Raw genomic sequence first — 22,272 nt, forward strand, 5'->3', positions numbered from 1 at the left:
AGCAATAGTAGATGTAATAGAGTAATAATGACAGTAGAAGCAGTAATGGTATTGGCCATACTAATAGCAATGCAAATGCAAATGCAAATGCAAATAATAATAATAATAATAATAATAATACTATCAATAATAACCGCAGCAGTGGATATAGTACTATTGAACTGTAAGTGTGCCCCTATGCAATGTGACCTCCATTTGCTGTGTCTGACTGAACAAACTTGACAAGTTATTGTACTGAGTGTGTCCAAGTAGACAACAATAAATAATAAACTTGATTTAGAGGCACATTGACAAAGACGAAAAAAGACAAAACTTCAAAATAGCACCGCAAACAAAGTTTATCCAAGAGTAAGGTTGTAAAAATTAAATGTTAAAATCACTCGGAATAAACTCCTCATTCATGGATGGATTACTACAGCTGGACGTTATAATACTGAAATATAAAAGATCAACATATAGAATAATAAAATGTAATTACACGATTTGCAAAATTGGACGTACGCTCAACGTAAGAAATGGGTCATTTGTGCATCAAGCCAGTATCAAGTTTGCAACAATTAATGATTTAAAGCTCACTCATTATTTTCAAAATAAATTACATATTTTTAATTGATACAAGACATCAAGTATTTTTAAAAAATTAAGATATTTTTCCGCAAATTAATACAGGCTATAGTAGGCCATATATTGTGCAAACTGAGTATGCAGAAACGCTATTCAGTATATCAGATGGGAATGCTGCTTAGGAACCTTTATTGCTCCGAACACTAATGTGCAGCATTTTATTTTGAAATGAATAACCAAAGGTATTTCATTTGATCATGATTAACCTGACAGTATACACAGTAATGCAGCTGCTATCAGCATCCCTACATCTAAGCCTGGGTACCGTTACCAACAGGCAGTGGTAACGCAAGTATAGAATCCCTTTCCTTCCAGTTTAACAGAAAAGCCGGGATACAGGGGGCGAAAATCATGGCAAAAATCATGACTCCAGGGCAGTCACAGAGTATACACCTCATTGGTTGACGTAAATATGGGAATATACCGCTACTGCTGACTGCAAAAAAACAAAACACGTCGGGCCACTTTATCTCCATCTCCACCATTTTGGTTGTCGGTGATGGAGCACATCCGGACGCCAAAGGTAACAACACTCGGCATTTCAACACCAGTGACTTAACCATAGCTCGTTCTGTCCTTCGTCTGTGTTTACTTAGCGTTAGCGCTGTGCCCTTTCGTGTAGCCTTTTCTTCTATGACACGCTAGGTCCTCCCTCCCCTCTATCTCCATCCATCTTTCCATCTCGTCTGCCTCTTTCGGACATCATGCTAGCAGTAGGCTACATTGGAAACACCTTGTGTCCAGACGGTGTCACCCTGTTCCTAGATTCCATTGAATCCCTAACGTAGCTATCTCTAGCATTTGGCTATAATGTTCATTGTGCTACTGTTCCCAACGTTTTTTCTTATTACCTATGAAATATGAATGTGTAATTGTATTCTGCCCAACCCTGAACTATGAATTGTTAATATGACATGAAATATTGGCCTATGCAGAATATGCACTGATTACAGTAACACATTCTCCCAACTGGTGTAAACACTTAAAGAATGACCTTGATTCAGCCACTTTAATTTGAGCTCAGTGAAATCTGTTGAATCATGCAGTTACTACAGTTAGATAATGTGTGCTATGTTCACGTGTGTGTTTGTGTGTGTGTGTGTGTGTGTGTGTGTGTGTGTGTGTGTGTGCGTGTCTTGGTGAGTGAATAGACATATTTCCTAACTTTTCGTCATGTTTAATCCATGTATGTTTCCATCTAAAAAAAATGTGTGCCTCTGGTAGGTAGAAAATGTGCGTCTCCTTGACCGGTCGTCAGGACAGAGAAAGGCCAGCACCGGGACTCTCTACCTTTCTGCCACGCACACCATCTTTATAGAAAACAACCCTGACACACGCAAAGAGACATGGGTAAGCTGGAAGCAGGGAGCTGCACCTGTCATGAGTGCTACCTTTACACTTGATCTGGGTCACAGTCAAGGTGGATACATTTATTTATTAATATTATGAATAATATAGTCACTGTATTTCTCTGCATCCATCGTCACCCAACAGCCTGAGATATCCTCCTCTAAAGCGAATCCTGGCTTTCTTTCTTACTTTGCTGACTCGTATTCCAGTCTAACTCTGGATTTACTTTTGACTCCTGAATAACCTGCTTTCACATATTCCTATATCCATTTATTCACCAATAAACATAATATCTTCCTATTTCTAGATATAGTGGACGTGTACGATACAGAATAGAAAACAAATGGCCACATTGTTATCCTTTACATGTACTCCAACAGCAGCCTCTCTCCTGAGGTGTAAAGCAGAATTTATAGTATAATACTTATGCCCCATTCGTAGTGAACGGGGAAACTGATTTAGTTTCGGCTGAGATTGTGGATAGTTCCTTAGACAACATCCTATAGACGTTGCAGACAGATTTGCAACTGAAAGTGAAAGGCAATATAAAGACATGTTGTGACAGAAAGATGATCTGCAGAGAAGCTTTTGTTTGACAGTTAAACTTGCTGGACAGAGACCCTCATTAATTGTATCATGTATTAGTCACAGAAATATCAAATTAGTTTGTCCAAGCAAGATGTCAAAAACATTTATTCCAATTATGTGAACGGCTGAAGAATTGAAGACCTGAAGAATGACAACACCAAGTCGTGTCCAAAAAGTAACGTGCAAGTTAGTGCCAAAGGCAATTCAAATCAAGGATTGTTTTGTTTATTACTTAGTTGGAAATTATCTAAATACATTTAGTAAATCCTATATGTATAGAGAAACACATACAAGTTAAAGGAGTTGAAAAAAATGAAATGATCACAGTGACACACCCTTGCAGCTAAAATATATCAATCTCCAGCTCCTCCTTTTCTGTATTATTAAGTTAGAATTGTTATGATGACAGGGCTCTAGGAAGCTAGCCGTTGATGAGCTTCAGTACGGTTTGAATTAAGCAGGCTAACATCTTCATCTTGCATGTCTTTAACAAATTACCCCTTGGAAATCTATCTATCTATCTATCTATCTATCTATCTATCTATCTATCTATCTATCTATCTATCTATCTATCTATCTATCTATCTATCTATCTATCTATCTATCTTTATATTTGTTAAAGAAAATCTACCCAGCCTTTTGAAGGGGTAGTATTACCTCAGGACTGTTGGTGATGACGAATTGTGTAAGTGCTGAGTTTCTAGAAACAGGAAGGAAAGATGCCCCCCTTCCCCATTTTAAATCTCCTGCAGGAGGTGGTGGATGATACTGTTCTGGTCCCCTGGACCTGACGAGATAAAACCGGGTCAGATTACACCCAACAAGCAGCAACAGTATCAACCGGATTAGCAAAAAAGACAGATTCCAATTAGCTTGAGTAAAAAAATGACGGACGCTTCTTCTTAACCAAAACAGTTTCCCTTCCTGTGAGGAAAATCCATATCTATCCACACTATCTGAGTAATATAGCTCACAAAACAGCTTGTGTTAGGCTTGTTCTTTTTATAGTGCTGACTGATATCACTAACTTCTATTCTCATTAAAGCCCTATTAGTTATTTACAAAATGACCTAATAGAGAACATATTGTGCACCTCTTTATGTTGGATAATTGTACAGATGTGTGTCCATGTGTGTTTCAGGTGTTGCACAGTATGGTGAGCAGTGTGGAGAGGCCACCCACCATCCCTGCAGGAAGTCAGCTGATCCTGCGTTGTAAGGACTTCCTGGTCTTCCAAATCCTCATTCCGCAGGAGAGAGACTGTTTGGACATCCACACCTCATTGGTCAGATTGTCACGGCCAGGTGTGTGCATGTATTTATGTATATAAGTGGTTAAAAGAGTGATTTCATGCACAGAAAGACTTGTCATGACGGGTGTGTTAGTGTACTGCTTTAACAGTATGTTAGGATACTGATTTAACATGATGTTTTCTTCTCCCCTCAGAGAAGTACAGTGAGCTGTACTGCCTGTCCTTTAATCCCAATGTGAACAAAGTAGAGAGAGAAGAGTCCTGGAACTTCATAGACATCATGGCCGACTTCAAGAGGATGGGAGTTCCTAATAACTTGTGGGTTGCTACAGCGGCCAACAGCGAATACAGGGTCAGTCTATTTGTTACTTTTGCATAACGTGTTGAAATTATTATTAATTATTAATTAATTATATACAATTGCTCTTTGTTGTCCCTATTTAGAATGTCCCTATTTAGAATCTTGGCTTTTGGTGGTCATTGTGGAGCCCTGTTAGGTAAAGCGCAAAGGGATTTCCTTAACGCGACTATATGCCCATGTGCATAACATCTTGACTGATAGAATAATGTAATTCATGTGATTTCCTATGTGCAATTAGGCTAGTTATTACTATCACAAAAAAAATCCCTATATTGCTGTTTGTATACCTTGAAAGAGAGAGGATGACAGAAGACCTCAAGGAGGGACTGATAAGGAGAAAGGAGGATGTTAGGTTGTACTAAACTTTAAAATGGTTACGTTTTAAAACAATGTCTGCATTTTTTTCATCAAGGTGCAGACTTTTGTCTCAATCGTAGCTTAACCATGTCCTTTGTTATGCTCCTTCAGTACAAATATTACTGGGACCACAACAGAAAATTGCACAAACATTTAATGACCTAGAATTCACATTAAAGACACACTGACTACCCGTGTACCAATTTGGCCATAGTTTATTACATTATATTCACGATGCTTCTGTACTGCATATAGAGTAATAATAATAATAATAACAACTTTATTTATATAGCACCTTTACAAGCAGGGTTTACAAAGTGCTCTACATAGAAGCAAGGCAAAAAACATTTCAGAAATACAGGAGGCAAAGGAGACAATGCCATATAGGCAATGAACACAATAATGGAATAGAAAAATACAAATACAAAATAAAGCAGAACAAACAAAGAACTGCATAAAAGGACAACATCACTTAAACGCAGTTCTATAAAAATGGATTTTAAGAAGTGATTTAAAAGAAGTTACTGATTCTGCTAGCCTTATCCCCTCAGGTAGGTCGTTCCAAAGTCACCCTTTGATTTAAGCCTTGACTTTGGAACGGCCAGAAGGGCCTTGAAGAGCCTTGAAGGGCATTGAAGGGCTCCACCGGAGGATCTAAGGCTGCGAGCTGGCTCATATGGGGCTAACATTTCAACGATGTAGCTTGGGTCAGACCCAGGCGTGCTTTAAAAGTGATCAGCAAAATCTTAAAATCAATTCTAAAACTAACAGGGAGCCAGTGGAGAGAGGCCAGGACTGAAGTCATGTGAAGCCGTCTGTTAGAGGCCAGGACTGGAGTCATGTGAAGCCGTCTGTTAGAGGCCAGGACTGGAGTAATGTGATGCCGTCTGTTAGAGGCCAGGACTGGAGTAATGTGAAGCCGTCTGTTAGAGGCCAGGACTGGAGTCATGTGATGCCGTCTGTTAGAGGCCAGGACTGGAGTAATGTGAAGCCGTCTGTTAGAGGCCAGGACTGGAGTCATGTGATGCCGTCTGTTAGAGGCCAGGACTGGAGTCATGTGAAGCCGTCTGTTAGAGGCCAGGACTGGAGTCATGTGAAGCCGTCTGTTAGAGGCCAGGACTGAAGTCATGTGATGTTGTCTGTTAGAGGCCAGGACTGAAGTCATGTGAAGCCGTCTGTTAGAGGCCAGGACTGAAGTCATGTGAAGCCGTCTGTTAGAGGCCAGGACTGGAGTCATGTGAAGCCGTCTGTTAGAGGCCAGGACTGGAGTCATGTGAAGCCGTCTGTTAGAGGCCAGGACTGTAGTCATGTGATGTTGTCTGTTAGAGGCCAGGACTGAAGTCATGTGAAGCCGTCTGTTAGAGGCCAGGACTGAAGTCATGTGAAGCCGTCTGTTAGAGGCCAGGACTGGAGTCATGTGAAGCCGTCTGTTAGAGGCCAGGACTGGAGTCATGTGAAGCCGTCTGTTAGAGGCCAGGACTGGAGTAATGTGATGCCGTCTGTTAGAGGCCAGGACTGGAGTAATGTGAAGCCGTCTGTTAGAGGCCAGGACTGGAGTCATGTGATGCCGTCTGTTAGAGGCCAGGACTGGAGTAATGTGAAGCCGTCTGTTAGAGGCCAGGACTGGAGTCATGTGATGCCGTCTGTTAGAGGCCAGGACTGGAGTCATGTGAAGCCGTCTGTTAGAGGCCAGGACTGGAGTCATGTGAAGCCGTCTGTTAGAGGCCAGGACTGAAGTCATGTGATGTTGTCTGTTAGAGGCCAGGACTGGAGTCATGTGAAGCCGTCTGTTAGAGGCCAGGACTGAAGTCATGTGATGTTGTCTGTTAGAGGCCAGGACTGAAGTCATGTGAAGCCGTCTGTTAGAGGCCAGGACTGAAGTCATGTGAAGCCGTCTGTTAGAGGCCAGGACTGGAGTCATGTGAAGCCGTCTGTTAGAGGCCAGGACTGAAGTCATGTGAAGCCGTCTGTTAGAGGCCAGGACTGGAGTCATGTGAAGCCGTCTGTTAGAGGCCAGGACTGGAGTCATGTGAAGCCGTCTGTTAGAGGCCAGGACTGGAGTCATGTGAAGCCGTCTGTTAGAGGCCAGGACTGAAGTCATGTGATGCCGTCTGTTAGAGGCCAGGACTGGAGTCATGTGATGCCGTCTGTTAGAACCAGTCAGAAGCCGAGCTGCTGCATTCTGGACTAGTTGGAGGCGGGAGATGGATTTTTGATTTATGCCGGAAAGGAGGGAGTTGCAGTAGTCGAGTCGGGAGAAAATGAGTGCATGAATGACTTTTTCCAGATCTGAGAGTGACAGTATGGGTTTGATTTTTGAGATTATTCTTAATTGAAAGAAGCAGGACTGGACAATTTTTTTGATCTGTGATTCAAAATTTAAACATTACACCGAAATTTCTGGCAACATGTTTTAAATAAGCAGCCAGGGGACCAAGTTGATTCTTGATGAGACTGGTGTTATTGTTTGGGGAACTGAATAATATGACTTCTGATTTTCAGTTATTGAGCTGAAGAAAATGTTGTTATTATTAAAATAATGTAAAAACTTCTCACACATCTCTTGTGAGGCATCAATACAATGACAGGGGGAGGGGTTTATGACCTTGTCTATGACCTTTAATAAGACTCTGGGGTTTGAATGATTGTTTAGCCTTTTAAGCCCCAAGCCATTTTCTAGGTTTCTGCTCGAAATATCATACCCAAACTAAAAAGGGTGTAGCTCTGCAACCACAAAGGCTATTTGAATAATGTTGGTGTTATAATAAAGGCAAGACATGTGGGCTTCTGTTCAGATGTGTACATATTAGTATATATGTTACTGGTTAAGAGTAAATAAAGATGAAAGACAGCAAAAGTTGAATTTCCAGGTTCGCCTAGAAACCCACTTTCAGGATGATTATCTCTTTGAAAGATGCACAGAAACAGAAAAGCAGGTCATAGCTCACTATGTGATCAGTCACTCTGAAAAGTTTGACTTTGAAAAAAGTAAAGCAGAACAAAGTTAGAGCGGTTTTAGTACAGATAAATTAGGCAAAATGGGCATTTGGGCTATTTGAATTTTCTCATGTACCAAACCATATATTTCACTTTTATATTACTTATGGTGTTGAATACATCCAAATATAGCAGTCTTTGTTGATTAGAAGAAGAAAATGAATTTTTTCAAAAACAAAGCCAAAAATAAGCAACATTTGTGACTGTAAGCACTAAATCAATTCATGTTGCTGTGTTCTTTGGCTCATATCCCAGAAATGCTTTGGTGCAGAAGGATTTTTAAAAGGCATTTAGAATCTGTGTGGAGTCCTCTTGCTCTTTGCTATCTGGCTTTTTCTGATAGCACCGAGCTACGGGTTTCTAGTTCCGAAAACGTGCTGAGTGGGCTGACTTCTGACAAAATGATGATTATGATATTTTCACAATTCTTTCAGTTGGTGTTTGAGTTGTGTGCAAATGGCTTACTGATTCTTGTAGTCCAAGTTCTCTTGTTTAATTTGATGTACAACATCAATATATTTGCTCATGTTTATTGTGATGTTTTACACAGTCTAACTATGAAGTGTAAATCGGAACCCAATTGGGAGCCATGGGGCTCAAAAGGTTAGAATTAAATTGGAGAAGAAAGAGGTTATTGATTCTTTAACTGCCTTTTGATAGTTATTCATTGCATCTTTCCAAATATCATAAAATATGTGGAGGGCAGTTTTTTCCATTTTCTTTCCTTTCTCCTACAGTCTCTCTTAAGTTCTTTGGTGGATTCATTTATCCAGTGCGGTGGTGTTCTGTTTAACTTGTTGACCTTGTAGGGGGCAACAGAGTACAGGACAGTCTGACAGGTGTGATTAAAAAGAGTGACCAGCTCCTCAGTATCAGAATGTGGATTAAAAGAAGTTAAAGAAGCAGCAGTAAAACACTCTGAACATTTGCTAGCAGACATGGAGTTAAAAACCCGGCAACGAGCAGGTGTACTGTACTATTTGTGGGAAGTTGGGATAAAACCACACTGAATAAAATTGCTTTGTGATCAGACACACAGATATCTTTAATTTTAAAGTTTTCGGGGCTGAGACCATTATACAGGACGAGGTCGAGGATGTGACCCTTTGAATGTGTCGGCTGTTGTATTGCCTGAGTGAGGTTAAAAGATTCCAAAGTGTCCATAAAATCTTTGACAAGAGTCTGAGACGGGCAGCAGACATGTATGTTAAAATCCCCTAAAATAAGAATGTTGTCATACTGTGACATAAAATAGGCTAAAGGTTCGGCAAACTCTTGGCTAAAAGAGTAGACTTTGGCGGCCTGTAGATTATAACAATTATGACAGGGTCTTTACAGTTAACCATGACACCAAGATGTTCAAAAGATGTATAGTTACCATGTAAAATGGGAGAGTATTTGAAACCTTTTCTGTGAATAATAGCAACCCCCCCACCTCCCCTGCCTGACAGCCGGGGTTGATGAAGGTGGGTAAAATCAGGGGGGGTTGCCTTTATAAGAGGACTAAAATCTCCCTCAGATGGCCACGTTTCTGTGATGACAAAAAAGTCCAGTTTGTTTGTTTTCAATTTTCTGTTTGTTAAAATTGTGGCATAAAAAAGACTTATTATTTAGTGATATGACATTTAAAAGACATTTGCCAGATTCCTATTAATTGGAGGTAGTGAGGGATGTTGCAGAGGAACTCTAATCACATTATTATGGTTAGCAGCAGCGGGATATGACACTGAGGGTGCTGCAATGGGTATGCGATAGGGACTAATGGAGGTAATTAAAGGTGTACCAGTCCGGTTTTGGGGAGTCAGCAGGAAGAGTAGAGGGTGGTGGGGGAGCTGTAAGTTAACACAATAGACAATTTCTCGGTCTCCCCCTCCCCTCAGGCTAAGAGTCTGGGTGTCGTCCTCGACAGCACACTGTCATTCCACACTCACATCAACACCACCATCCGGTCTGCCTACTTCCACCTCCGAAATATCAACCGCCTCCGCCCTTCACTCACACCCAACAGCGCCGCAATCCTGGTCCACTCTCTTGTCACCTCCCGCTTGGATTATTGTAATTCCCTCCTCTTTGGTCTCCCCCACAAACTCCTCCATAAACTCCAACTGGTCCAGAACGCTGCTGCCGCATCATCACCAAGACCCCTTCCATCTCTCACATCACCCCTGTTCTACGACAACTCCACTGGCTCCCCATCAAACACCGCATTGACTTTAAGATCCTCCTCCATGCATTCAAGGCCATCCACAACCTCGCCCCTCCATATCTGTCTCACCTCCAAATCAACATCCCCACCCGGTCTCTCAGGTCTGCCTCCTCCATCAACCTGACTGTCCCCCCAGCTCGTCTGTCCACCATGGGGTCAAGAGCCTTCAGCCGCTCTGCCCCTCGCCTCTGGAACTCCCTCCCCCCTGACATCAGAAACATTGACTCTATCATTTTATTCAAAACCCACCTTTTCAGACAGGCCTATTGACGTGTTCCCCTCTGGGTTGCTCTGCTGCAGACTGTTCTGCTTTTAACTGCGCTGCTTTTTAAATTGTGTCCGATTTTTAAATATGTTGTACGGCGACCTTGAGTGCCTTGAAAGGCGCCTTATAAAACCAATGTATTATTATTATTATTATTATTATTAACAGTTCCTACTTTCGTGCCACCAACTCGCTCGTGGAGATTGTTGTTGTGATGACGAGCTGCAGCGATGCGCTCGGCCGACCAGAGGGAGGGGATGGAAAGAGTGGAGCGATCAGGAGTAAACAAACTTCGGCTCTGTGGATGTAACGGGGCCGACGGAGGAGATGAACGGAGGAGCAGAGAAGTTGTTGAGCCCGAGGAGCTGCGAGTCGGAATACTGCGGGAACCATGCCAGCCGGGGAGGATGCAATCGCCAACCACGGACCAGATCACCGGAGCTGGAGAAGTGACAGGCACGTCAGGATAATCCACAGGTGATCGGAGCCCAGTGAAAAAGCGGCGAAGGATGGGGCGAAGAAACGGAGAAGGCAGTTCAGTCCACTGCCAACGTTAGCTACATGCTAGGCGGCAAGCTAACAGCTAGCCGAAGAAGCAGGCAGACCGACCATCAGGACAGCTGAGAGGTGACCAGCCTCAGAGCAACAGCATGGAGTCGGCTGGCTCGTTGGTAGCAGCACGGCTAGCGAGAGACTGTCGGCTAACCAGCCAACGCCAGTTGTCCAGGTTGTCCAGGCGGCAGCGGTGGAGAGCAGGTGCAACGGCAAGCAAAAAAAAAAAAATCCAAGACGAAGCATTTGCAGAATAATTAAAACAGAATGGCTACACTGTTAAATGAAAATAGAAAATAATTAAAATGAATGTTTAATTGTAAATAAGGTAGAATAAAACAAAACAAAAACAGTCCCAGACGGCGCGGCGTTGCCAATATGAGTGCACATTAGCAATACGTGTTATATTATATTTTAAAAATAGTTTCAACATTTTTCTTTCTTAAAAGAGTGTTTCAAATGCTACTAATTGTATTAACGGTATAGTAAAATAAACATGAAACAGAAGAGTGAGTAAGGACTTTATTAATGAATAAGTTCGGCAATATTCTGTATTTTGTTATTGTCAACAAATGCCATGAAAAGACCCAAATCAACAATTAATTGATCTTACAAACAATGAGTTGCACTGTGTGACATTTTTCTCTTCAGCTTTATCCTTTGACGATGTGTCCCAAATTTGACATCTTAACCCAGTTTAAGAAATAAACCTCCCATGCCACTCTGTCAACATCACGGCAAAGCTCATGTGAGTGCATACCATCTATTGGCACAATGGACAGTTTTAACATCTCGTCCCGTGTTTTATGATTCTTTCATTAGATTTGACTGCCATCTGCATTATCTCTTAACATACAGAAAGATAGTTCAGAAATAAAAGTTTCTGATGTGTATCACACATATGGGTGTTTTTCCTCTTTCAGGTTTGTGATACGTATCCATCGCAGCTGTTTGTTCCAAAGTCGGCCACATCCGCCATCTTTGTGGGCAGCTCAAGATTCAGGAGTCGAGGGCGATTCCCTGCTCTGTCCTACTTCCACCAGGACACACTGGTCAGTATGATACACACACACACACACAGGAAGAATCCTGTCTGTATATCTTTTGGAAGATTGGACTGTTAACTTACCCTTTAAGTAAGAGTTGAGTTGTATTATCCAGATCATCAACATCTAAATAAATTGTAATTAACTTGTGTTTTTTTTACTTTTGACCGTTCTACTAATGCAAATATCATTGACTACATCTGTACTCGTAAAATGTTTAATGTGATAAAGAATATGATAATACATTTTCATCCAGGCAGCAGTGTGTCGGTGTAGTCAGCCACTGTCTGGCTTCAGTGGACGCTGTCAGGAGGATGAGATGATGCTGCAGGTTTTGATGAAGTCCAATCCTGGCAGTGACCACATCTATGTGGTGGACACCAGGCCAAAGGTATCTTCTCCCCCCACATTCTTCATCACTCACACATCCAAGTATTCCTATATATATATTCCTACATATATATTCCTATATCTATATATTCATATATATATATATATATAGGAATATCTATATATACATATATATATATATATATATGAGCTAATATTCACATACAGTACTTACTCTCTGTGTGTGTGTCCAGCTGAATGCCATGGCAAATCGAGCAGCAGGTAAAGGCTATGAGAACGAGGACCACTACACCAACATCAAGCTACAGTTCATCGGCATTGAAAACATCCACGTTATGAGAAGCAGCCAGCAGAAAGTCATTGACGGTGTGTGTGTGTGTCCAGAACAAATTATACAAAGATGCAGCATAAGATTAAAACAGGAAAAAGTTGTTTTCAAGTTATCATACAGATCTGCTTTTAGTAAATACAACAGACTCTCTAATAGCGTCTCTCCCCATTTCCCTGTGTGTCTCTCTATCTCTCTTCCATGCAGTGGGCGAGATGAGATCTCCGTCCATGACTGACTTTCTGTATGGTCTGGAGAACTCTGGTTGGCTCAAACATATTAAAGCCATACTGGATGCGGGGCTCTTCATAGCCAGGGTGCGTACACAGACAGACATACACAAGCAGACACACTCCCACAGCAACCACAAACATTTCTATAACCTGTGTAAAAACGTATAAAACCCAGGTGTAAATACAACAAAGAACCAATGATGATCTTTTCAAGCTCTGGTCAAGAACAGCTGGTGACTAAATTAATCATCATGCTATTATGGGAATAGTTACAACGTAATCAAATTATCTTGAGGCAGCACACATTTCAGGAAACTAAAAGATGGGGAGAAAGCATGATTAGGCGTTTACTGTTTTTTTATTATTTATTTATTTATTTTTAAAAAAAGGTACAATATGTAACTGTTACGCCCGGCCTAGGGCAGCCGGAGCGTAGCATACGGACGGGTCTCCCCACCTAAGGATGGCGAGGCCAACAGCTTTACTACAGTTTTGCACCCAGTGGCTCACTTTACGGCGGTATTGGAAAGGGAGGAGTGACCAGAGGGGTAGTTAGATACCACTAGATCCCGCCAAATCCTGCACACTGACCATTTAAATGGCAAAAGGAGCCAACTGGAAATACATTCCCTGTGATGCATTGTCGGCTACATAATAAAGATACACAACAACAAGACTGTTGTAAGACAATACAGCTGAAACATAGCATTGTCATATTGACACATGTCATCATTTTTAGAATACAGTACTATACAATAAGTTCCATAAACTATTTATTTTTTTGAGTATCATTTCATAATTGATTCATATTATCTATTTATCCATTAATTGCTTAGTCTACAAAATATGAAAATATATAATAATAATAATAATAATAATAATAATAATAATAATAAAACATTGCAGGGACCCAGTTTGGAAATAGTTTGCTACTGTGATAACTTGCAGTTTTTAAATACAGGACTGTTTTTGGTCTGGATGCCTGGTGCGGTTGCTGCTGTCATTTAACTGCTCTCTCCCGCTCTCGCTCTCTTTAGGCAGTGGCCGATGAAGGTGTCAGTGTGTTGGTTCACTGTTCAGATGGCTGGGACAGGACGGCGCAGGCCTGCTCTGTAGCCAGTATCCTGTTGGACCCATACTACAGAACCATCAAAGGACTTATGGTAACACACACAGGCAATACTGACAATTCTTATTCAAAGACCATCACAGTTTTCATCTCTGATTCTTGCTCTCTGTCTCCTTCCTGCTTTCCTTTCTATCTCTTTCTCTCCTCTCTCCTAGGTGCTGATAGAGAGAGACTGGGTCTCCTTCGGACACAAGTTCTCCCACAGGTAACTGTGGTCGTCTAACATAAACAGACATCAGACACGTGTTTGTAAGCTCATTACAATAATTATTCTTTATTTTGAAAGATGGCCAACCAAATGGGTCAAAATAGTCAAAATCAATACAAGTTTCAGGCAATGAATAAACAGAAAGTTGATGTCCCTTTTGGTTAGTTTGGCTTTAGGTTAGTTGTTGATTTGCCTATAGGTGTAAATGTGAGTTTGAATGGTTGTCTCTATGTGTCAGTCCTGCAACAGTCTGGCCTCCTGTCCAGGGTGTAGCCCTCCTCTCGCACAGTGTCAGCTGTCTGTAAAGGATGATTACAGATAATGGATGAATGGATATAAATCCCATATCCAAATTAGAGAAAAAATGATTTACAAAAAGTAGAACAAAAGAGATAATGTTTAGGTAGAAATGACCTGTAACCTTTTACATGATAAACTCGTCAAACATATTTTCCACAACAAGGCGTTATAATCACCACTTTATGCTCTTTCGTTTCTTTTTTGAAGCTGCAGGTTCTTATAATACATCCCTTGACTGGAATAAATTGGTGAATGAAAACAGCATTTTTGTTAGAGAAGAGAAAGTGAGAGTGCGGGGTGGTGTGTATGTTTTACTGAAGAAAATATAAATAATACAGAATTTCAGTCAGGTTTTTTTCTCTCTCAATGAGGTAAATAATATAGGCACTATTTGAGAATTTATGGTAATAAATACACTTCCATCATTAATGTTCACCATTTCTCTTTTTTTTCTCAAAAAAGTTGGTTCATGAATGACTTTAACCATATTGTATATAATGAAAATGTATATTATATTATTATATTATTATTAGGGCCCGAGCACTGACGTAGTCGGAGCGGAGGACCTATTGTTCTTAAAATGTGGTGGGCTAGGTATGAAACCTCAATCCCGTATTGGTTCTGTCCAAAATGTTTATTAGTATTACCGTACGTGTTTCGGCGCAATCTATGTTCTTAATCAGATCAGTTTAGAATCAGTCAGAAGCTTGAGTTTCATCACGACGTGGATGTGGTGTGGCGCAATGTGAAGTTTGTTTAATAATGTGATGCCCTGACGGCTGTAGCTCATACGAACAGCAGAGAGGCGATCTGAGACCTCCGAACCTTCCAACCCCTGGCTGCGCCACGATATCCTGTCCTTGAAAGTCACTAACAGGACCGGTAATAAAAGGCAGCCCTGGCGGACGCCAACATGTCTGACTTAATGCCGAGAATACGAACATAGCTCCTACTGCAGTTGTACAGAGACCAGATGGCCTGTTGCAACGGGTCCGGCACCCCATACTCCCGCCAGCACCCCCCACAAAAAAAAACAAGAGACCCAGTCGAAAGCCTTCTCCAAGTCCACAAAGCACATGTAGACAGGTTGGGCAAACTCCCAGGACCCCTCCAGTAGCCTAGTGAGGGTAAAGAGCTGGTCCACTGTTCCATGACCGGCACGGAATCCGCACTGCTCGTCTTGAAATCTGAGGTTCGACCAACAGTCACAGGATCCCTTACAGCACCCTGGCATAAGCTTTACCCGGGAGGCTGAGTAGTGTGATACTCCGATAGTTCGAGCACACTCTCCGGTCCCTCTTTTTGAAATTGGGAACCACCACCCCGGACTGCCAGTTCATGGGCACTGTTCCCGACCTCCATGCAACATTGAAAAAGCGTGTCAGCCCTCAGCATCTCAGGGCGGATCTCATCCATCCCCGGCGCCTTGCCACCAAGGAGCTTTTTGACTACCTTAGTGGCCTCCGCCAGGAATATGGGTGGGTGACCCCCCCCCTCCAAGACATACGGCTGCAGATCAGATGATACAATTACAAAGTTGATCATTGATCTCTGGCCTAAGGTGTTGTGGTACCAGGTACACTTAAGAGCCACCTTGTGTTCGAACATGGTATTTGTTATGGACAAACCGTGGCTAGCAAAGAGGTCCAATAACGAGACACCACTCTGATTAAGATTGGGCAAGCCGTTCCTCCCAATCACCCCGCGCCAGGTTTCTCTGTCATTGCCCACATGAGCGTTAAAGTATCCCAGGAGAACTATGGAGTCGACAGGGGGCGCCCTTTCCAGGACCCCTCCCATCGACCCCTCCCATCATACTCCGAACTGCTGTTTGGTGCATAAGCACAAACAAGTCAGAGCCTTACTCTGCGCAGGGAGCGGACCCTCTTGTTCTCAGGGGAAAACTCCAACACCGGGGCTCGTGAGTATCCCCACTCCCGTCCGGCGCCTCTCACCCTGGGCAACTCCAGAAAAGGACAAACTCCAACCCTTCTCCAGGAGCTTGGTTCCAGAGCCCAACTATATGTAGCTGGTACCGCTCAAACTCCTGCACCACCGTCGGTTCTTTCCCCGCTAGCAAGATGACGTTCCACGTCCCTAGAACTAGTCTATGCTGCCGGCCATCAGCTTTCCCAGGCCTCCCGCCTGGCCCGCCACCCGGTCTACATAGCACGCGACCCCAATGCTTCTCCCAGCGGGTGGTGAATCCGAAGAGCTGCTCCATGTTCTTTCTTCAGGCTGAGCCCGACCGGGCTCCATCCGCGAAGGCCCGGCCACCAGCTCGCCGGCGAGCTCCCCTCCTGGATCTGGCTCCTGCTCCGGCAGAGTGCCATGGTTTACCGGGTCTGGGCGAGGTGGCTATATTCATCATGTTTTTTTTTTAACCGCTCTTAGTCTGGGCTCTCCCCCGATATCCGTTTGCTTTGGGATACCCTACCAGGGGCTGATGCCCCGGACAACATAGCTCCCAGGATCGCTGAGCCACTCAAACTAGAATTTAAGGGTGTGTATTGTGATGGACAGTTAAGATGGCTCTGTATCCCTCTAGGTACGCCCACCTGGATGGAGATCCCAAAGAGGTGTCGCCTGTCATCGATCAGTTTCTGGAGTGTGTGTGGCAGCTGTCTGAGCAGTTCCCGTGCGCTTTTGAGTTCAACGAGCGCTTCCTCATCGCCATACATACACACATCTACTCCTGTCAGTATGGGACTTTCCTGGGCAACTGCCAGAAGGAACGTAGGGACATGAGGTAGGGTGTGTGGGTGGGTGTGTGTGTGTGTGTGTGTGTGTGTGTGTGTGTGTGTGTGTGTGTGTGTGTGTGTGTGTGTGTGTGTGTGTGTGTGTGTGTGTGTGTGTGTGTGTGTGTGTGTGTGTGTGTGTGTGTGTGTGTGTGTGTGTGTGTGTGTGTGTGTGTGCATTCCCACTTCTATACTTGACAGTAATGTATTATTGTTTATCTCATCATTAACTTCCTATGCACTTTTTTGAAAAAGGCATCACAGCTATAACCGGTCCGTTAAATTAAGATGCTTTGAGCAAACAGTACTTTGTAACCAGGCGGCAACCTCCAGTTATGCCGAGTGAAGCCAATGCGGAAGTGTCTTAAACTTGCATTCTCTCTACTGTCCATAATGGGGCAACTGGTTGCAAAAAGAAGTCTCTTACTAATTTCCTCAGTAAACATGAGTTTATGGTCTCTATCGCTAGTTTTATTCAATACAGCATGATGTTAATTTAGTAAATTAATTTGTCTCATTGACGTCAGTTCTCCGCAGTCGAAATATTAGTTCACTGGTTGCAAAAGGCCAACCTGAGGCTTCAAAACGCCAATCCACCAACTACCTTATTTATGACACAGGACAGTAACATCCACCACATACTGTAATCCAACAACGCAGCATCATGTTAACTGCATTATTGGTTGGTGTGTGTGTTGTTTGACTACAGGCTATATGAGCGGAGTCATTCCGTGTGGCCTCAGCTGTGGAAGGACAGAGCTGAGTACACCAACCCTCTGTACAAGGACAAGTTGAGCCAGAGTCCGGGCTTCCTGAGACCCAACACCACCCCCTACTGCTTCAAGTAAGTCACTGCAGCCACTGACTACATTTGCCACAGAAAGCTAAATGTATTCTTGGTTCAGTATTGTATGATAAATATGGAGCAAATTCAAATTTGTGTTAAATTAAACAAAATAGTGTCTACTGTTTGTGTTAAACATTAATCAACCTAAAAAGTTTTTAATTTATTCTTCTGATCCTTTTCTTCAGAATGTGGAAGGGTCTTTATAACCATGTGGAGAAATCAACTCATCCTCTCCAGTCACCTGCCGACTTCCTGTCGGCTGTGAAGGAGGAGTCCCAGCAGTTGGAGGAGGAGCTAACCAATCACCAGGAGGTACCGCCTGGAGGAACCGCCCACCACCACCCCCTGGGCTCCAGACAAGGCATACTAAACACAAAGACACCACCATAACCCCTATTCAACAACCGTAGCTCTAAAATGAATTTGAGAATCTAAATTGGGTGATGGAGATTAAATACAATGGAGATTAAATACAATTATCTGAGCAACTAAAATAATGTAGTTATTTTCTTTTTGCCCAACTGGAAAATAAACATTATTTCTAAATTGCTTTTCTAGAAAAACGCTTTATATTAATTAATTCACCCATTCACACACTGATTGCAGAGGCTACAAGATGCCACATGCACAATCACAAAATTAGGGATTATTATTTTGCCCAAGGACACTTTAGACTATAGGACAGGGATAGAACCACCAACCGACTGATTAGTGAACGGCCGCTCTACCTCCTGAGTCACAGCTGTCTATATTAAGCTTGTCTTGTCTCATTTATGCCTTCATCTAAACAAAAGACTAAACTGAGTGAGTTAGCACCCTAAACAGAGAACCAGGCAGGCTTTCCTTTTATCAAAAAATATTATTAACGAAGAGTAGAATCAAAGCCAAAGATTCAGGAGTCAGAGTTTCAGAATACAAGATATAAAATATAAAAGAGAACACTGTACAGAAGTGGTGATCTATACAGAGGGGTGTTAAATTAGACAGTTTTAAATGATATTGTTTTAAGTAATAAAATGACACATATTGCACATAAGTGTATTGAGGTAGTGTTTGGTTCTTAGTTACAGTGGTTTTGTGTTGCCATCAGTCTGACTGTGGCTGGGATGAAGCTGTTGAAGAAGCGATAAGCGTGTTCTGTGGGTGATGATGCTGTCCGCTCTGCTGTGTCTCAGGTTATATGAGCATTGTTTGTGTCGAAGCAGAGAGTGAGCTGGGTGGAGTGAGTCTCTGACGATTCCCTCTGCTCATAGCGCTGCACATATATGGAGTCCATGGAAGGAAGTGTTGTCCCTGTGATCCTCTTTGCAGAGCCTTCCTCTCTGCCTGTGTGGTGTTCCCATACCAGACAGTGATGCCTGCGGTGAGGATGCTCTCTACCAGTCCTCTGTAGGCCTGGGTGAGAGGGCGACGGCTCAGACCGGCTTTCCTGAGCAGCCTGATGAAAAAAAGCCTTTGCTGGGCTTTTTTCACAGTGGCTGTGGTGTTAAGAGTCCAGCTCAGGTCAGATGTGACCTGCAGTCCCAGGAATCTGCAGCTGTCGGCCCTCTCCACCTCAGTCCCTTTGATGATAAGAGGCTGGAGGATTCTTCCTGAAGTCCATTATAATTTCTTTGGTCTTGTCCGTGTTGAGGATGAGGTCGTTCTCCTCACCATAGACACGAATGTTGTTTATGATGGTCCTGTACCCTGACTCGTCCCCTCCCTTGATGAGCCCCATGATGGTGGTGTCATCCGCGTATTTAATGAGGATGGTGTTGTCTTCGGTGGAGACACAGTCGTGGGTGTACAGGGTGAAGAGTTTGGGGCTGAGGCAGCAGCCCTGTGGGGATCCTGTGCTGACTGTGAGCTCAGCAGACACCTGTCCTCCCATTCTCACCACCTGTGGTCTTTCTATCAGGAAGTCCAGGATCCAGTTGCAGGTGGGAGTTGGGACGCCGAGGTCTGTCAGCTTCTCGATCAGTTTGCCCGGGCGGATTGTGTTGAATGCAGAACTGTAGTCCAGGAAAAGCATCCTGGCATACGTTCTGCTGCTCTCCAGGTGTTGCAGAGTGTGGTGTAGAGCTATTGCTACCGCGTCGTCCACTGATCGGTTGGAGCGCTAAACTGGAGGGGGTCGACAGTGTCTGGGACCGTGTTGTTGATATGTGTGAGAACTAGTTTCTCTAGGCACTTCATGGCGACTGGTGTGAAGTCATTCAGAGTGGGTGTGTCTGGTCTTTTGGGGACTGGTATGATGATGGAGGATTTGAAGATACGGGGACTGCAGCCTGTGATAGTGACAGGTTGAAGATGTCAGCATACACACCAGCTAGTTGTTCCCCACAGGCCTTCAGAACTTTGGGAGGAACAATAACAAGAATAATAACTGCCATGAATAAATCCATGACCGTTTCATTACAGTACAGTAATACTACCAGCTTAAAATATCCCTGGCTCTCTCGTCAGAGAAGCAATCAGTGGGTAAAACATACAAAACCTTTTGGTCTATGTGCAAAAAAAAAGTCCAAAAAGTTAAGTAATTGTTTTACAAAGATATGCAACACTGGGCAGTGTGGGTTTCTAACTCAAAATTATGTATTTAGAAAAAGGATAAACTTAACTCCGGCAGAAAAGCCGTACACAAAACAAACATAAGTATTTCAGTTTTCTTCTGGTTCTTTGTCTTCAACGTAACATAAAACCCTCTCTTTCATCTCCTCTGCTTCTCTCCTTTGTTCTCCCTCATGTCAGCCCCTTCCGGGTAATCAGCCCGGTCTCTTTCAGCTGGGCAGCAGCCTTGGCTCCGCCTGTCCTGCTGACTGGGAATTGTAATTCATTACCCAGCTGCCATGATGGGTTGTAATCTCTGCTGCAACCACTGGGATGTATCTCCCATTGATGACCATTCCTCTCATGACATCACTATATATATATATATATATATATATATATATATATATATATATATATATATATATATATATGTATATATGTATGTATGTATGTGTGTGTATGTATGTGTAAGTTTGTCGGCATTGCTGATAAATAAATGGAACACTTCTTTAATTAAAGAAAGTGCATGTCTTGTTGTTTTCTTGTCACTGCAGAGGATAGCAGCCCTAAAAGGGAAGCCAATCACATCGGAGAAAATCAAGGTTCCGAGGAAGAGGATTAGCCACATGCGGCAGACACACCGCGGGCCGGACCTATCCACCACTTACACAGACCCAATCAGCAGCCCTGTACAGGACAACAGACAAGCCCTCTCCTCTGAACCAGCCAACCAGACTCAGACCAAGGACCCCGATCTTGCCCTGCTTCAAGGGCTGCCGCACACCCAGCTCAAGAGTAATAACCCTGATGACCTCTCCACCTGCAGCGACCTGGAGTCGGGTGTGGCCAACCTCATCAGCAGATCGTCCAGCGTTGGGGATGACGGCAAGGACCCGGACGAGGCTGTCTTTACTACTGCCTGACTGGGAGGTGAAAGAAGAAATTATGACAAATATTCCCCTCCAACAGAGGGGCAGAATGTGACAAGTTAAAGATGGCTGCGGACTGAAAGGGGGATGAATTTTATCTCTTGTTTTTGAGCTGTAGTTTGTCTCAATCCTTCTCAGTATAAAGAGAGTCACAGATAATTATTCTTAGGAGAAACCTCACTGGCTGTTGTTTAATTCACCTTTTTGAAAAAGGCACTAAAAGACCTTTCATTTGACTTGTTTCAATTGCATTGTTTTACAGATAGCAAATGTGGATGTGCATTGTAGGTGGCTCAATTACTGTCACTTTGTTCAAGGAATGCACTTTTACTACTTTTAGATAGATAAATGTTATATGAAACCACCCTGAAATAAAATAGGACAGATAGGCTTGAGGAGGGGAGTGAAACGGTCCAATAAAACACTTAAACATTTTAGTAGAACAAAACAAACTCCCTTACTTAACTTAAATATATGTCCATATTTCCATCTATCTATCCATTTTCAATACCGCTTATCCTCATTAGGGTCGTGGGGGCGCTGGAGCCTATCCCAGCTGACATAGGGCGAAGGCAGGGGACACCCTGGACAGGCCGCCAGTCCATCGAGGGCAATGTCCATATTTATCATCAACAAATATGTCACCTCTTCAAGCAAATCTAAAAATAATTTACAACAATTTACTGATATCAGTTGTGTCATCTCTCCTTGAGTTCCTTGAGTTATAACTTACCTATTCCACAGTCTGGACCAAGTTAGGTGTTAGGGGCCTCTAGTAGAGTTCTACAACTCAGTAATAATCGAATTACATTTTCTCTGGAAAATGATCCGTTTTGTTTATGTAGAGGAAAGCAGATGAATGTTTTCAGTGAGTTTGAGGGTTTTCAGATGTGGACTCAACATCAACCCTCCATCATCCCGGTTGAATCTTTAGTGCTAAACCGAAATCAAGCTGGAGAGTTTCTGCTTGGGGAAAACCATATCCCTCCATAAAACTAAATCTGCCACTAGGGGTCAGTATGTATACACATTTTATTTTTAAGTGAAAACGTTCCTTTCCCAGCCATGATCGAGGT

At 42.9% G+C, this 22,272-nt stretch overlaps 1 protein-coding gene across 1 annotated transcript; it reads left to right on the forward strand.

Moving 5' to 3' along the window:
- Window positions 1–1,123: 1,123 nt before the first annotated feature.
- mtmr7b (myotubularin related protein 7b) lies at window positions 1,124–21,190 on the forward strand. Its single transcript, XM_034538431.1, has 14 exons — window positions 1,124–1,147; window positions 1,849–1,974; window positions 3,704–3,866; window positions 4,009–4,166; window positions 11,476–11,604; window positions 11,855–11,989; window positions 12,183–12,315; window positions 12,485–12,594; window positions 13,548–13,673; window positions 13,795–13,844; window positions 16,696–16,896; window positions 17,595–17,729; window positions 17,918–18,044; window positions 20,822–21,190. The coding sequence occupies exons 1-14, from the start codon at window positions 1,124–1,126 to the stop codon at window positions 21,188–21,190; spliced, it is 1,986 nt and encodes a 661-aa protein (XP_034394322.1).
- Window positions 21,191–22,272: the final 1,082 nt, after the last annotated feature.

Source organism: Cyclopterus lumpus, chromosome 1 (assembly GCF_009769545.1).
Source record: "Cyclopterus lumpus isolate fCycLum1 chromosome 1, fCycLum1.pri, whole genome shotgun sequence".
Classification (NCBI taxonomy): domain Eukaryota; kingdom Metazoa; phylum Chordata; class Actinopteri; order Perciformes; family Cyclopteridae; genus Cyclopterus; species Cyclopterus lumpus.